The 18,204-nt window shown below is 37.6% G+C and overlaps 1 protein-coding gene across 12 annotated transcripts in view; it reads left to right on the forward strand.

The window, feature by feature from the left end:
* Positions 1-18,204, forward strand: part of MAGI2 (membrane associated guanylate kinase, WW and PDZ domain containing 2) — an 817,299-nt gene that overhangs the window by 552,237 nt on the left and 246,858 nt on the right. For all 12 annotated transcript variants that reach the window (XM_080581211.1, XM_080581210.1, XM_080581215.1 and 9 more), the window contains 2 exons: positions 4,301-4,514; positions 16,692-16,771. In XM_080581211.1, coding sequence (XP_080437337.1) covers positions 4,301-4,514; positions 16,692-16,771 — 294 coding nt within the window. The remainder of the gene's footprint in view (positions 1-4,300; positions 4,515-16,691; positions 16,772-18,204) is intronic.

The following is an 18,204-nucleotide window of genomic DNA, read 5'->3' on the forward strand; positions in this document are numbered from 1 at the left end:
TGTCCATTGTGTAAAACTAAATGTTATTAAATGGCATTAGGAAATTCTTCCTTAATTGCTTGTGTTGCGTTCATCAGGATGCTTTCTCCTTTATTACCAAAGCACACTATTAAAAAATAATGCTCCAGGAATTAATAAGTCATGAGATTGGCTTTAAAATAATTATATTTTAAGTTGTTAAATAAGCATCTGTTTCCTCTTTTTCACTATGTTTGGATAGCAATATCTATCTAAGGCAGTCTCAAAATATTTCTTTTAATTCTTAAGGTTTATTTTTTTTTTTCTGTCAGTTTGTTAATATAGATATCAAAAGCCAAGAATATGACCTCACTGGACTTACAGAAAATAAGATCCTGAGAAGGAGCACCTATTACAGTTATCATGCTAAAATCCTAAGACACAGCAATGTCAACTTGCCTTTGCAGTATTAGACCAATGGGCTGATCATTAGCATTGTGTATGATGCAACTATGATCCAAATTTATTTGCTGTACTGTGGTCATATGTGCCATGTATCCTCATATCTTGTCCTCAATTTAATCTGTACAGCAGCATTCCTGTAATAGGGATGTGGTCAAGACTGTGGGTAGCCTCAAGAATACAGCTCACAAACCTGTCAAAAATGCCTGAAACAAAAGAACATTCACTTTTACTTTGAAGAGATGAAAACCAAACCCAACGAATTTATCAGCAATTACACCATCCTTTTCTCAGGGGATGTGGAGACCTCAGTATCCTCTCTGTTTTACATATTTGAAAATGCTTTCCCTATCCATCAGTCTTTTCCCCTCAGACTAAGCAACAACAACAACAAATCTTTATCTTTCCATATTTCTGATCATTTTTGTTGCTTTGTTGTTGCCCTCTGGACTGGTTCCCACCTTCCTTGCCACAGAATTATTGAAACTGGGCACAGTATTTCTGCTGAAACCCTACTGTAGCTGAAGGTAGAAGGATTTGTATTACATATACTTACACTTCCTACCCACTATGATGCTTGCTTTCCTTTTGGAATAGTATTATTATTGACTGAGGATAATGCTTAGACATTTCTCATGCATTCCTACATCTCCATTGTATTTTTGCTAGGAATTTCTGCCTAAACATTTGCTCCTCATCTTGCAATTTTATTGATGATTGTGGCATTTTTCAGCTGACAGATGCAACATACTTTGAAAAGCTGAAGGAAGGGAAACTTGGGAGTGGTAGATAAGAAGGTGACTTCAGCTCCCCGTGGATCCTATTGCTCTGTTGTGGGATACAGCTAAGCAAAACTTGTATTTATGTCTCTTGCAAATTCATTTCCTCCCACAAACAAATTCACATTTCAAAAAAAAAAATAAGTTGTTGGTGTTGGTGGTTTGACTGCTGGTTCCAACATCCTTCTAGGAATTAAAAATAGATAGACATGAAGTTACAGTTTCATTGGTCTTCTCCTTTTTTACAAAACAACATAATTAAGGAAATTATTCTGGAAGGACAGTAGGTGCTCAGAAATTAAGAATATAAAAACTAAAAACCTAAATCATAGGTACTTTGTTGAAACAGAGACTGTCTGTATTTCCTAACTTTCTTTTCTTCTTAAAGTCTCAAAGGTTTAGTCATTACTAGCCATGAGTCTGCTTCATTGGTTCATGCAGTAGCCTAGGTTTTGTTTCATCAGTCTCTGCCAACTGAAAATGGCTGCTTCATCTAAATTGTACCTGACCTGTTCTCTGCCCACTCTAATCTGAGTTCTTTAGCCCTGTTGCTGCCGTTAATTATGTTAGTCATTTAATCATAGGTAATCTTTTTGCAGTAGTGACTGAGGCAAAATAAGCACTAACTGCTTTGTGTTTTCATATGTGTCATATATTATTAGCTTTCCTTCCTTCCCACACAGTGGAATTAATATGCTTTTGATCTTCTTAGTATTAATGCACTTACAGAAAGTTTTCTTGTTACTTTTAATGCCCCTAACTGTATCCCATTTTCTGGACTGGCTGTTCTACTTTGCTGTTATATGCCTGTATTATTTTTCTGTGTTCATGCTTAACAATTTAATCTACTTTTTAGCATTTTGTACAATTATTTATCAAGTACCAGACCACTGAAAAATTAGGGCTTAATCAAAATGATCTCTGATTATACTTACTATTTTTCTTTTTAGTTAGGACAATTTGGGCTTGTGATTTTAGTATTGTTTACTTAATCTTTACCAGTTCTCCTGAAGTCCTTTTCCCCTTCCTTATGATTGCCATAATGTCAAACTTTCTAATTCTCTGAGTGTACTAAAATCTCCATTTTTGAAGACCATTGTTGTTAATATTTTGTTGCTTTTTTCTTGCTGTCTTAAGCATTATGAATTAGATCTTTTCACACAAGTTGTCTTCTATGTGCTACATGTTCCACACAAGTCTCTGCATAGTTCTGTGCTCTGGATACATACATTAGTTTATTTTAAAAATTGCCATCTTCAACATTATGGTAGACTACATTGCTGAAATATATTTTAAAAGTTTTTGGCTGCAGGAGCTGCAGCCTGTGGGGGACCAGTTTGGGAAGGACAACATCCCCTGGGAGGGACCCCACATTGGAGCAGGTGCAGAGAGTGACCGTGAAGGAGCAGCAGAGACAAAGTGTTAGGGACTGACTGTAGCCCCCATTCCCTGTTCCCCTGCACTGCTTGTAGGAAGTAGGTAGAAAGACTGGAATTGAAGATGAGCCTGCTAAGGAGAGAGTGCTTGGGGAAGGTGTTTTTAGTTTTGTTTTTGTTTCTTACTATCCTAATCTGTTGTTAATTTGTAATAAATTAAATTAATTTTCCCAAGTCAGGTCTGTTTTGCCTGTGATAGTAGTTGGTGAGCAATCTTCCTGTCCTTCATCATGACCTATGAGTTCTTCCATTGTATTTCATTTTATTTTCTTCCCCCTGCCTTGCTGAGGAGGGGGAATGAAAGAGCAGCATTGGGCACCTGGCAGCCAGACCAGGTAAATCCACCACAATTTCACTGGTGATTTCAACTGGTGTTGAATAGGATCCCATCATAGTCGGTAGAGATTCAATCAATGAGTTCAAACTGTGAACTTATTTTAGTTGCATATTGGTAAAATATAGGGGTCTCTCTACTTCAGTGAAATCAAAGTGCAGCATAGAACAAGCATCCGGGCACCAAGGATGAGACCTTCCCTTGTCCATTGAGGCAACAGGTTCCCAACACATTCCTGACCCATTTTTTTCAATAAATAGTACCTAGATAGGCCATATGATAAAATGCAGTTTATAAGCACATGCTTAGTAGACCAGCCAGCCAAATGTATTCACCTCCAAGGATGAAGGATTTAGCAGGACAAGTTCTCTCAAGCGTCCTTCATTTGAACTAGCAGCAGTAAAGACATCATTCAACAATGTGGATAAGGCATATTCAGACTCTTAATATTCCATGTCCTCTCCCCGTTTAGCTGAGATTTTTGAGGTACCTTTGTTGTTTTGTCTTATTTTTACATTAAGCAGACATTTTAACAAATATTGCTATGTTCTACCACACTCACATAGCTAAAAGTACATGGAGTGAACTGTGGGAACTGGTAATGGTAGTTGGATGCCACTTTTTTGGATTTCTGACTTTATGGAAAGTAAAATCTATAAAGAATGAAAGATCAAACCCTGAAAACAGACTTAGGAAAGGAAAGCCCCCTCCTGCATGTGTTCTGGGTCACGATGAGACAGAATCCCATTGGGTATAGGAGGCATTTGGAATTGTGGAATATTAAGCTTCCCACAGATTATATGGGCAATGAAATCACAATATATGTTCATATATGTCTAATAGACTACCATCAGTTAATGAATGTCATATTGATTTCTTTACCTATGGATTTATTTGAAGCAATGAATGCATTTACTGTTTTAATTGAAAATTATATTTTTTTCCGTAACAAAACAGGGTATTTGCTTTATGAGTCTCTATTTTGAAAAGTTATGAGACACAAGACAGTAACGTTGCTGGATATGAGACTGCCTTCTGCTTGGTGTTAACTCCTGATCTGAAAGGACTCCTGGGATACAACAAGCTATAACTCTTTGGCTTATTTCTTAACTTTTTATTAATTTCTTGTTTCCATTTGTTTTTATTGCTTTATTTTCTTTTATTGTGTTCCAGATAAAATGCATCATCAGGGTCATTGTATAAACCTAACATAGTTTTTCTCTTTATTTCAAGACTTGTAGTTCATAAAATATTGGTTGAAGACTTGCATCCAGTAAATCATCCACCATTAACTTAGATAGCAAAAACCTGTAATTCTTATTCTCTTGTAGAATCAAGTGAACATGAAGAGAAGAGTACAGGTGTCTCAGGTGAAGTATCTTCCACCCAACCTTGCCCTGCACCAGGATATACTCAGCCTGAAGAAGCAAAGGAGGATATGGATGTAACAAAGCAGACAAAACCAGAGGAGAATGATGACTTGGGCCCATTACCTGATAACTGGGAAATGGCTTATACAGAAAAAGGGGAAGTCTACTTTATTGAGTGAGTGTTATTAATTTTTCTTCTAATAGATGTATTGTATTTAACTGGGTGGCGAAATGGTTTGTATGGTTGAGTGGAACATTGCATTCCTCATTAAAATACTAGGAATGTTCTGGCTGTCAAGGCTCCTGAGAGCTGGTAGTAATCCCTACATTACCAACTAACATTGAAGCATACTGTTCTTTTTTAAGATAGGAAACCAGACTTTAGTACTTTGATAGCAGCAAGTAAAGCTGTTGTGTCTACTGTCTAAAGCAAGGCTTTTCTGCTGTGTTGATGCCAATGGGAGAGTTGTTCAGTCACTGGGTTCTTCCACACTTCTATGGACAGAGGGGAGAGACTTGAACTTTTGCGAATTTAAGGAAAGAAAGATAAGGCTAAAAACTACCCAACAAACAGTAGAGGGAGGCTGTTTTGTATTTAAAAATGATAAAAGAGATAAGTGGACAATGAGGAGAGTTAACTATATATAGAACTTTTCCCCATTGGTAGGCTGTAAGTACCTGTTGTTACTGTTGTTAATTAGACAACTCATTGAATGAATGCATATGAAAGTTCTTACTTTCCTAAGTGCAGTCATTAATACACGTTACCAAAATAAGAACAGAGCAAATGAGTGAGTTTATATTAGCCTGTGTTTAAAAATAAATAAATAAATAAATAAATAAATAAATAAATAAAATGAATGAAAGAAAGGAAAAGCCAATATATTCATCAGTGCAAAACTACTAAAAGAGGAAGCAATAGCATTTATGTTTACTTTAAAGAACTGCCTCAAACAATTTGGAGCATTAGCCATTATTCTGATCACTAGTAGGTAAAAATAACATTTGGCTATTTCACTTCTGTTTTAAGTCCCTTATTTCATGTAAAATTTTATTACAATAACATGAAGCACAAACATGATAAGAATAAAGTTTTTGTACATTATTCTTTCATAAACACTGACATGACCAACTATAGCTTCTGGCATATGTAAAGCTGAAAAGAGTGGTAACTGTTAATACATAAGTGTCAGCTGAAAAGGGCAAAAATATGCTTATTATAGAAAACAAATAATTATAGTAACTTTGCCCAAGCAATCAGAGAAGAAATAGGATGACTTCAGGGTTAGTCCAAACCTTTGTTTCTTTCTTACCTCACTACCATATTTAATTCTTCTGTTCATACTGAATGTTCTGACAGAGAACAGACTGAATTATGTGGTACTTTTTTTTTATATGATGTAACAAAAACCTGTGATACGTGTTTGGGGTGGAGGGAGGAGCAAGTCACTAACACACCAAGCTGTGAGAGTGGCAAATACTGAGGCAGGCAATTTGATAGAAAATAAATATATATTTTGCAAAAAATACAGTGAAGAAAAATAACCTAGACACTCTACAAGAGTACCCATTCCAATCTCTCAAATTCCTTTGATGTTACAGTTTACTTCCTTTCCTGGAAAAGCTCTGGTTTAAACAACTGTTCTGACAATGCACATCATTCACTTCCAGTAAATGGATGTTATGTAAAGCAGAGAAATCAGTCAGAGGTACAAACTGGATAGCAAGACTGTTGTAAGGGCTCCTTGCCTTTGGAATTATATTCTTGAATAATGTAATTGCAAATAAGTGTAATCTCACATCTGTAAAAATACCAAATTATTTACTAGAATCCCAGTAAAGTAACAATTCTTTGATCATTTCAGTTTTCACATTGCTCAGTCTTCACAGGGTTAAGTTGGAATGTAATGCCATGGGGATGCTGTTAAATTGCCTCTTTGTTTACAAGTCACTTTGGTTAATGGCATAAAGAGACTCCATTTGCTTTCGCAAAAAAAAAAAAAAGGAAAGATAAAAAGACAACAAAAACCTATTTGTCTAACATCTCCCTGAACAGTAGTAAAGATTATACTAGATTATTAAATAATACATGAAAAACAAACATTTTTAAAGTGTAGATCACAATGGGTGAAAAAAAAAAAAAAGTCATACTAGACAGCATATTTTATTACTTTAAATGAGGCTCTATTGAATTGTGTCTTTGAACCTTAAGGACTTCAAGCCATAAGCTGTCTCAAGTTCCAGGTTGTCATAGGTATACCTAATGGTCTTAGATTAAATGGGAGCATTTTCATTCGTTTGAAACTGATCTCTAAAATTTCTGTGAGTTCATTTATCAACACTGCCATCAGAAGTAATGTGGCAGATTTATAGTGAGAGGGAGTGTCTTCAGAAGAAAGATAACTGTCTGTAGACGGTATTTATTTGTTAATCATTAATGGCCCAGTTAGCATTTTGTAAAGCACACTGTAAGGAATTTCCTCTGCCTCAAGCTCTAACAAGAAAAATCAGTCACCAGATTCACTGGATAATTCAGAGGACGGTTGTATTTCAGAGCATGACTAGGTTTGTTTCTTCATTTCTTTCCGTTTTTTGACATAAGTGCATGACCCTATGTTTACCTATATTAGCATTCAAAGACAGAACAGGAAGAGCATCCCTTCTTACTGCATAATACTTAGCACTGTTTTTCAGGAAGATCTACTTAAGTACATTTCTTGGGCTGTGTCCAGCCTCCCTTACATATGGATCTGAATTTTTAAATACGGGCACACACAACACAAATAGGAGTCCATCTACAACATTTGCTTTCATTTAGAACATATGCTAATGAGAACATGCAATAATTAAAACACTGTATATAAATTGGAACACCTCCAAAAAGACTCCAGTTCTGCTCCTTCTTCCCTACTTTAAATGGGGCTGATGAGCGTGATCTACTTTGGTGTGTTTAAATAAATTGTAGCTGTCACTGATTTTTAGTTTCTCCTTCTCACAGGGTTAAGGAAAGGCTGAAATTCCGCATAGCCTCCAGACTTGACCTTGCCAATTACTCTTAAACCATGTGCTAAACATTGGAGTCTTGTATTGTCCTCGCAGTCAGGAGACTTTGGCTCTTTTAGATCTTGGGCAATTCATGCTTGCTGAGTCGTCCCAGTGCAAGGGTGTACAAAAGAATCAAGTTTCAGTGCATCTGCCAACATGTGCAGTCACCCTTAATTCCAGTATTCACCAGCTCTCAAAATCCATCACTTCCATCATTATGTCATAGTCCATCCCATAGAGGTGGTCTATTATGATTATTATGATACTTGTTTCCAAAATATAGAATTGATTTTGCCTCTCTCTCCAGCCCTCTACCCACTTAAGGAGCAAAGGTCTCTGGAAGGGGTGCAGGGAGAGTAAGACATTAAACTGTGAAGAGCTACAGGTCATCAAGCTGAGCTACAACTAAGTGCTAATGAATATTCTCAGGGACATTACATAACCCATAACAAAATCTATTTACCTTATCGTTCAAAGCAAATTTTTCATAATTCTACATTAGTGATAGTTTTCTTAGTGGAGGAAAGTCTAAAATAAATTTAAACCTTTGTAACGCATCTATAAGGGATCATCTTCTTTGACTCCTGATGATGATTTTTAGGAGAATTTGGCCATATGAGGTTTACCAAACCACTTTACAGTACATCTCACAGATACAAAGTTTCTTCCTCCATTAACACCTACTTCCCTGATCTTACAGTCAGCATTGCTTTTTGGACCTGTTGTAGTATCTCTTTTAGTTGTTAAAGCTGTTTTTTTATGAGAGCACCATAAAAGACTACAAAACAGCTATAAAATAGGTCTCTGCCAAGGACTCTCCTCTTCACAGTAAAAAACAGCCAGTAAGGTTTTGAATACAGCTGGTACTATTTCAGGTGTTACCTGAAAAGAAGTACAGCTACAAATTGGAAAAGTAAAAAACCTGACCCAGTTTGTTTCTAAGAATATTGCTACTGGCTTCAATGGGATCAGTATTTCTTCTTAATAATTTTAAAGTAAGAAGGTCTTTTGATTGCAAGAACAGCATGTTTATCCTAACATCGTGCTTATTTTGATTCCTGTTTGCTCCATCAGTTCACCATCAAATAGGAGGGTATATTAGTTAACACTAACTGGTTACATTTGATACCTTTATCTTTCATACTAGAAGATGCTGAAAGTACAGCTAAAAGTGCAGTATACTTCTGCTCAAGATTACTTCCATATCCTGCAACAACTGCCCAATCTTTTATGAGCTAGCTTGGCTCTTTTGCAACTATGTTATGAATCAATGTATCATCACCATGTTTTAATTTCATGTTTATTTCTGATAGTTTAATTTACTAGCAATTTAGATAAACCTTCTAAGGATTTGTTTCACTTTCTGTTCAAATATTGACTTCTGACAGGACTCCTCTTCTTTGAGAAACAAGCTGTCTTGTATCAGTGTGACTTTATTGTCTGGACAGTTATGAATCATCAGAGCTCATGTGAATTTGATCGTAAAAGTCCATAATTTTCTTTCCATCTTTGTATAGTGTATTGAATTAGTTAGTTTTGGCATAGCAACTATCACATCTAGTCTTTGATTTTCAGTATGACATGCAGTGGGACAAGCACCAGAAAAGACCACTCTCGGTTTCTTCTACTGCAACCAGTTTTTTACCTTGTCACGAATTACTTTGGAATGAGGGAATGGTGGAACTGGAAAGAACTTGAAAGAACTTGGGGAATGCTGATTTTTTTTCTTCTCTTGTATTTTTCTGTTCTAAATACATTCTCAACCTGTACTAGTGATATATTTCTTTTGCTCTCAATTGATTTTTTTTAGTCTATGCTGACATCCAGGCCAAACTGCCAGCTCAACTCCTGTTGTCTTTCTTCACTTTCTAATTTCTTGTCTTTCCCCCAAATGTCTCTGCTGCTCTGCAGAACTCCTCTTTCAACACCTTTCCTCTGACATCTGTAGTGGTATTATATTTTTTCACCTCATTTGCATTTAATGAACTAGAAGATTCAGTTCACCTGGCTTGCCACATAGCATTAGGTATCTAGTATAAACCAGTTGCCAAGACTTTTTCTGCAGTCAATAGAGAGAGATAATTACCTCCAGAAGCTGATTTGTCCTGTTCTAAGATAAAGGCAAAATTTGTCTGCCTAAATGTAGGTGCTTTTACCAGTAAAGATACCTTAGGATATTCAAGGATGCATCTGCAGTAGTGTGTAGATTTTTGTCAGGAGTACCCTTCTGAAGAAAATCTGCTTGTCTCCACTCACTGTGGTTTGGTTCACATCTTAGAGTACATGAATTAGATTACTTTCAGACAAAACTAAAAAGAAAGTTGATCTCTAGGAGTGCACTTAATTGACTTTAATCCCTGGCAGGGATTCAGTTCATCACCATGATTTGAGTTAAAACTAGTGTGGATTCCTTTGAGTCTAAATCCTGTCCATATCTACATCAGCAATATCAGCAGACTGCAGAGTGTCTGGTGCTGATGGTGTTGAAATGCTTGGTGCTGATGACCCAGCTGATGATCCAGCATCCCACATCCACTGGCTCTTTGCAGTGAGCTCTTGAGGTATGTCATCTAGTTTAAACTCAAGTGAAAGAAGATTAACAGTTGGGAGGATGCTCAGTGTGTAAACGAAGATAACTGGGAGACTCACTTGAATCCTGATCTGAGCCAAAGCATTACTGTAGATGTATAGTAATAACCCAAGCCATCTGCATGCACCTGGCAGATTGGACACAAACCCAATGCCCTTACTGCGTGGTAGCTGGAAGCCATTTGAGAGACAGCATAGAGACACATATGATACTAAGAGCATATGTTTAGGTCCCTAGTCCCACCCTAAGACAGGTAAAATAAGTTATTCTGTATAGGTGCCTCTCCCTTGGGTAGACAGGAATCCTACACAATTAGTTGAATAATTTCCAGATGGCTGAAGTCACATGAAATGACGCCCATTCTTTGTCAGAATCTAGCTAAGTCAAAAAGAGTGCCTTAAACAGCAGAAATCACCATAGAAGACTTCAGGCATTTATATATTCATTCAGAAATCTTACATATGCATCTTCTGCTCCTACAAATGCCTAGAGGCACCACCACTGGGTTTGAGAAAAGTACATAAGTGCTTATCAAGGCCCAAGGCCACCTGGAATTCACAGGATGGGCGTCCTTAGACTTGCATCTCTTAAGGACCTCACACTCCCAGCACACCTAACAAAGACCGACAGTGTGAAGTGCAACACGAATTAGCAGTCATAGCTGCTCTCATTCAAATCATAGCCAGAGGAGGATTCCCTTCTGTATCTGTCCCTACATATGTGCAAGAATTTTGGGAAACAACCCACAAAGGATGAATTGCAAAACTGCCATTTTATTGTTCTGCTCTCCTGCCACTGTCCCCCTACATAAAAATTATTTGAAAATCATTGTTGTTCTGTCTGAAAAGCTCTGCAGATGTACAAACCTTAGGCATAAAAATAAATAAGTAAATAAAGAGGAAAAGAGTAAGCATTCTAATGTGGACGTCAGGTGGTCTACAGTGCACTTTGTTTTTCTCTGTCTCATATACTCTCCTTTGCTCAAGCTGTTATATTGAGGACCATCTTGAATGTAATGTATTTACAATAAAAACCCAAACAAACCCATATGTGCCGTCCCCAAATACACTGAAGCAGCACATTGGTAAATACCCATTTTGAAATGCCTCTCACAATAACGTGCAAATTACATACCTTGCAAGAGTCACAATCTATAATAGGCTGCATTGTTTTCAAAAGACATTAAAGCTGTTACTGTCAGTAAGTGCTTTCTATATTCCCTTCAAAAATGTTTCAAGAGATTTTCTGAGGGCTTTGTTAGTACAGGAAACTTTATCTATCAAGGTGCTTTAAACTGACAGATTGCTAACACAAATCCATCATATTAAAAATGATAAGTTAATATACTGTGTAACAAATAATTATAATAGTGAGATAATATACTGTTAAGTAAGAAGAGCCACACTCCCACTGTTGGTTTTCTTGTTTGGTTGGTTAGTTTTTTTGTTTGTTTGTTTGTTTTCCTTTTTTAATTCCTAGTGGTATGGGTGAATATCCAGTGAGATTTCTGGAGAAGCTCTGGTGCTAGTACCTAGGTCTTGTATCTTGGACATAAAGAGTCTGCAAAATTTTAAAAGCAGACTTACAAAGAGAAGGTGTAGAAGAGCAAGAGGTTGAGTCAGTGTTTCTGGAAAGTATTATGAGAGTTCTTTTACTCTGTTTAAATCAGCTGAAAAATCTTTTTTTTACGTAAGTTTAGAATTGTCTATAATTGATACTAGGGGATACTGATTGCAATAAGCTATTACTGTTAGGTGAAAGAGTACTAGGCAATGAGGATTTAAATTAATTTTATGATAATTATTGTATTTATTTTTGCTACAATGTTAATCATTTCTGGGTTTGATTTGTTGGGTTTTGTTTGTTTTTTTGACATTATTCTTCAGAGTTACAATACACCTCAGGCCTAAAATTGTTTCTATTTTGTACAGCAGGTAATAAATTAAGATGAATTTTAAAATGTTATGCTACTCCCATGCTCCACCTGCATGAAGAAAAAACAATGAGATCCTTCATTCACTGCTTTGAAGGGTTCCAAAATTGGGAATTTGTTGTTGATTTTAAGATGGATTCTAAGGCATACCTGGTTGATTTTCTAGCATCCACCTCTCAGCTCAATCATCCTAACCATTAATCAAGATCATGGAAATTGTGTAAGCATGGCCTTTCTAAACCTGTCCTTTAATAATGAGGTATGGTTATTGCTGAGTAATGGAACAGTGGCCAGTGGAAAACGCTGGTGAAGCCACAGCTGTATTTCTCACAGGATGCTTTTGCTGCATCACTTCATTCTCACTCAGCCAGTGACAACTGCTCCAACTGCTTTTTTGTGCATTTATTCCACAACTGCTTCTGTTATTTATCTGCAACTCATTCATAACTAATCTGCAAATCCCCAGTCCCTTTTCCTTCTGGTCTGTCTATAAAACTCCCCAGAAGGACACACATGATTAGACCTAGTGGTAAGGCAGACAGGAAAAATCCACTGTGCATTTCACAGGATTTTTAGTGCTTAAGTAACATTAAAGTGTGCATATCTTATGCATCAAATATGTGTTAAAGTTACTTTTGCCATTTATATTAATTTGGCCATTTTACTGTTCCTTCTGTCTTCTTGTCCATCGTTAAAGCTTTCGCATCAAGGCTTCTTTTAATTAGATTTAGAACTCTTTTGAAGCTAAATATTGTCTCCCTTTAGCTTCTACAAATTCTAGTCCATTGCAGGATTGAAGAGGGAAGAGGCAGAGCCCTAGGACTCAGGGGAGGTGGCATCTTTCCTGAGATGTCCCTGCAGCCTTTGACACTCAGCAAGCCAGCACCATCAAGCTTTTGCTCTTCCTCTTATTCGTAGCCTATCCTATCCATGTGGGGAAGAAGCTGCCTCTTTTGTGTCTGTGTAGCTGGCTAACCCCAATTCTAGTCCTTGCTAGAGGACAGATAACAGGAGGTTATCTCTGAACAACACTGGATGTGCTAGCACAGCACAGCCTATGAGCGGCATCTCTCCAAAACCCGCAACTTGAAAGCTGGCACAAAGGAGGCTGGAAGAGGACCCTGCCAAATATATCTCCTCTGTAGAACAGAAGTAGAAATGTACACCAAACCACTACACTGTAATGTGGGACTACTTTTTGGGCCCTTCACTACAAGAAGGACATTGAGGCCCTGGAGCGTGCCCAGAGCAGGGCTACAAAGCTGGTGAGGGGCCTGGAACACAAGACCTATGGGGAGTGGCTGAGGGAACTGGGGGTGTTGTGTCTGGAGAAGGGGAGGCTCAGGGGAGACCTTACTGCTTTCTACAACTACCTGAAAGGAAGATGTGGGGAGCTGGGGGTCGGCCTCTTCTCACAGATAACTAGTGACAGGACTAGAGGGAATGGCCTCAAGTTGTGCCAGGGGAGGTTCAGGCTGGAAATTAGGAGACATTTCTTCTCAGAAAGAGCAGTCAGACTGGAACGGGTTGCCCAGGGCGGTGGTGGTGTCACCGTCCCTGGGGGTGTTCAAGGAAAGGTTGGACATGGTGCGCAGGGACGTGGTTTAGTGGCTGACATTGGTGGTAGGGGGAGGGTTGGACCAGATGGTCTTGAAGGTCTCTTCCAACCTTAATGATTCTATGATTCTATGATTTTCCTCTTTTACTGAGAGCAGAACAATTGTAATCAAGTCTGTGCTCTTTGTAGGAGTGTTTGTTTGTTGTGTACCTGGTTGATAAACAGACACACACAATTAACTCTAAGGACAACACTGATGGGGTGGTAGAGTTGCTGGAAGACAGGCTGGGTAGATTCTGCATTCTTTCAGATAGGGACAGTCTTCAGAGATTTTTACCCTGCATTGGAACATGTCTTTTAAAGAACACCTGTATTTAAAGTCCTATTACAAGAGATACCATACATAGGTGTTCTGTATGAATGATAAAGTGGAGAGGCAGGGCCAGGGAGCAGGCATGGAGATGTGTAAAGAGGATGCAGATAATTTTCAAAAGGTACTTTGCTCCTTTGGATGTTACAGATAAAAGTTCCAGTGGACAAATTTTCCTTTTTCTAAGTGGCTGAATGGGTTTGAGAGACAGGAAGGAGAGGAGATTAAGTGCTGTTCAAGCTGATCTAGATGATATGCCATCTTCATTCTCTGAAATGTTGCTGCAGACTGAAGGATCATTCCCCTGTTGGAAAAAAATGGTTTTTTTTTAATTTGTTTTTGGTTTTGTTTGGAATGGCCACAGTGCACAAAGCTGGAAGGCATTGGTCCCACTGGCTTTACGAAAGCCACTTTTATGCTGAAAGGAAGCGTAACTGTTTGCTTGTTGTTGGTCTTGGTTTCAACAAAAACATCGAAGGATATAATTCAAATAACTCACTTTTAAACAATAATGCTGAATTGGGCTTATTTTCAGCTTGCCACCTGTCTTTACAGAAGCCTGAAAACTCATTTGAGGCCTATTCAAGAAATGTAAAGGAGATTTTCAGGGCTGGTGAGATGGTTTGTTCTGCTGCTGTGTGGTCTTGTAAGGAAAACACCATCCAGCTAGCTTGCAGCAGTCAGCTGTTAACACTGCCTCTGCCACTATCTTGTTTAATGGTGGTGGACAGTCCCTTGATGTCTCTGTGACTGTGTTTTCCCACCTTTAAAACAGGGGAGATGGTTTTATTTCCTTTGTGAAATGCTTTGAGATCCATTTTATATCACAGCAAAAATTACCAAGAGTAGTCATATATTTTGCTCTTTTAAAACCATAGGAAACAATCTGTGAATCGTCTTAGTCTCTGCAGCCAGTGGGGGTCCCTACAATCATTCAGAATTAGTAGCTGGGAGAGAGTGGTTATTGCACAGACATGCCCATACTCCGGAGTTGTGACTGCAGCTTGCACAGGTACACCAAGCCAGCGCTAAGTTATGGCACTGCTAATGGGGCACTCGTGGTAGTGCAGAGCTTGGTGTGTGCTGCTGGCTGCACCCAAGTAGCTGAGAACATGCCCGGCTGATCAGCCCACGCGGAGCTCCATACTGCTGCAATGACATTGCTGCCAGTATCTCCGTTAGTTAATTTAAAGCTAGCTCAAGTATGTCTGCACAAGCTGCAGTTAGGCTGTGACTGCAGTATAAAAATACACCCTCCAGGAGACCACAGGCAGACAAATCTTTAGAGAAAGCATCTTACTTACATTTGCAATCAAGCACAGGCTGGTGGCAACATTTCAAATTTGCCTTACCTTTAGTTTATTGTTCTTCTGTACATGTAGCCATTCTGCCAAAGTAGGTGAGGGTTTCATTTATCCTATTCTCCTATCATGAATGGTGTTTTAGAATAGGACATGTTTAAAACAGGAATTTAAATGCCTCAATTTTCATTTTAGTTGCCACTTTATCCATGCATGGCTCTCATCTACCTTTTTTTTCCATCCAAAATGTGTAGGAAGATTTAACGTTGCCATAATAATGCTGAGAGGTAGGTACTATCACTCTGTTTTCAGAGACAGAGAAATCAAGGCAGAGGAAAAGTTACCTGCCAAGGATTAAATAGCGAGTCTAGGTGAGAGAAAGGACTGGCAATAGACTTTTTTTTTTTTTCCTTGGGGGAACCAGTGATGTTTCAATCACATGGACTTTATCAGTCAGTTACCCACCAATTACCAATTGCATCCTAATCCACTTTTTTTTCCAGTTCCCCTGTTTTTATACACCTTATGCTAATGTTTGTAAGAGAGTGTCTTAAGTACACTTTAACATGACATGGCAAATTAATAATAATCTAAATAATTCAGTACCATATAAATTGTATAGAACAAGCATCCTCCCAGGATGTATCAGATAAATAAAACATGGGTTAGAATGGACTCTGAATGATGGTATTGTAAGAAGGATATCTTAAAAAATAAAAGAGTAATGATCACATCCTTTTCTGTTTTACAGTCTTCCTTTCTTAACATATTTTTTTAAAAAATTGCTCCAAATTCAAATGTTTATGGTAAATGTATACATTGAAAAAATCCTGTTTTTAAGTCTCATTAGCTGTGTTAAGTGTCAATTCATTTGGCAAAATACTCTCCCAGAAAACAGTTTGTACCAGTTCAGTGCTATTTCGTGTCTGATTCCTCAAAGATCTATTCTGAGTATAGAAAGGAGCCACATGATTCATTCAGCTTGTGCATATCTATTTTATCATGATAGAAGGATTATCTATGGAGACATAAAGGTTTGTTAAACAAAGTATCATTAATCACTCTGTCCGGAAATGTAGACTTTGCATGAGCATGCTGTAATTTGCATTAGTTTTGCTATGCCTTGCCAGTGCTGCTAGCAAGAAATAACAAACCTGTATTTATGAAAAGGACAGGTTAAAGATGAAAATAATTCTATCTGAAAACTGTGAGAATGGCACAGAATCCTGTCGCCTGCACTCGTTCAATGGGAGAACACTGTATTTGTAATAAATTCCTTTTGCTCTGGATGAGTTCTGCATTTTCAATGAGGTTAACTTGGCAACATTCTAGTTGATTTTAATAAAAATAGCTGCTTTGAGGACAGGGAGCTGAGGTTGCCAAATTTACAGCTGCCTTGCACAATTACTCTTACACCTCCTTCAGGGCTACTTAGAACCAGTAAGCAAATTAAGTGTATCGATTGCAATTTTGTTGGACTAACCCTTTTTTCTTAAGGAATAAACTTGATTCCTTTCAGTATGTGTCTGCTCAGAGTGATCTCTTTTCTTTTCAGCCATAACACAAAGACAACATCATGGCTGGATCCACGACTTGCGAAAAAGGCTAAACCTCCAGAAGAGTGCAAAGAAAATGGTAGGTTATTAAGTTTTCCTTCCTGCTCAGAGGGGATTTGCCTTTGTGTGTGTGTGTCTCTCTCAGTTCTTAGAAAAATCAGGCATTTGGGAGAATGATGAAAGGTGTTTAATTGCTGCTTTGGTTAGAAGCCATAAGTGATACCAGTTCTTAGCGTGCCATGTGTTTCTGCTTTTTATTATCCTTTCTGATGCTATCCAAAGCTGAGGATCACAAGTGTGTTTTCTGCCTGTTGTGTGTGTGACTCCGGGACTGACCTTCTCCCTCATCTCCTACGGAGAACTTTGGTCTGCAGAACAGAATCCCTTTTCAGATTCTGAGCTTTTAATCTACAAGCGATTCAATGCATAAGGGAAGCTAGCAGCACCGTGGGAATATGAATATTGTTTGATTTGTATTTAAAGGTACAGTGCTATGCTGTTTAGTAGCCAATTTAAACAAAATAGTGTCTGATAAAGCAGGGTGTGGGAGGGAGAAAATAGATCAGTGTCTGTCCGAGTTCATGAGTGGATTTTGGGGGTGCTGCATCGTTAATGGTTTAACATTTATTAGTGTAAATAATACCGAGAATGCTTAGAGGATCTGTAGCTGTTATACAGGAGTATATCAACAAACTCAAAGAGAGATATGAAATAATACAGATCTCATCAAACTCACATGCACTCAGTATAATTTTCATTTTTTCTCTAGTAAAGTTTCAGGAATCAAAATCATTTAATAAAGCCAAAGTGAAGATGTATTGTAATGCATTTTTTTCTGGGGAGTTCTTTTTTCCTTGTTTAATAGTTCACTGTTAGTTAAACCAGCCAGTTAAGAAGCAATGATTTCTAAAGACTGCTACTTGTTTTATTTTTGTGAAATATAGAGAAATAAATGCATGCATGTGATGTTCATTAATTCAAAGCATTTTAAAATATTTTAAATTAACTAATTGTATTTCATATACTGCATCTGATTTATTTTAAATTTTCCAAAATACATTGAATTGATTAATGTTAATATTATTAACAGGCAAAAAAAAAAAAAAAACTCAGTGCCATTTTTGGCTGATAAAGGGGTCACCGAGGAGTTGCTGGCTGTGTGAAATGTAGGGTCAGCGCTTTGGTATAGACTGTTCCTGTTTTTTGCAAACGGCTTCATTTTGAAAGCCTGCTATATTCCAAAAATCCTTTCCTTATTTCAGCAGCAATTCTGACGTTCTCTTCTGACATCAGAAATTACATGTCTGAATGATTTTGTGATGCTTATTCCAGCACTTAGAACACTATCTCCTGGAGTAAATTTTACAGTGAACTGAAACATAACAAGGGCACAGGAGTTTTGTTATAAATCTCTCACATTATTTATATGAAGCTATATCTTTGCCTGCTCCTTAAGGAATACTAGTGTAAAAAATAAAAAAATAAAAATACAGCAATATCTATGGAGTAACA

This window comes from Anser brachyrhynchus (assembly GCF_964034855.1).
Source record: "Anser brachyrhynchus genome assembly, chromosome: 1".
In the NCBI taxonomy this organism is placed as follows: domain Eukaryota; kingdom Metazoa; phylum Chordata; class Aves; order Anseriformes; family Anatidae; genus Anser; species Anser brachyrhynchus.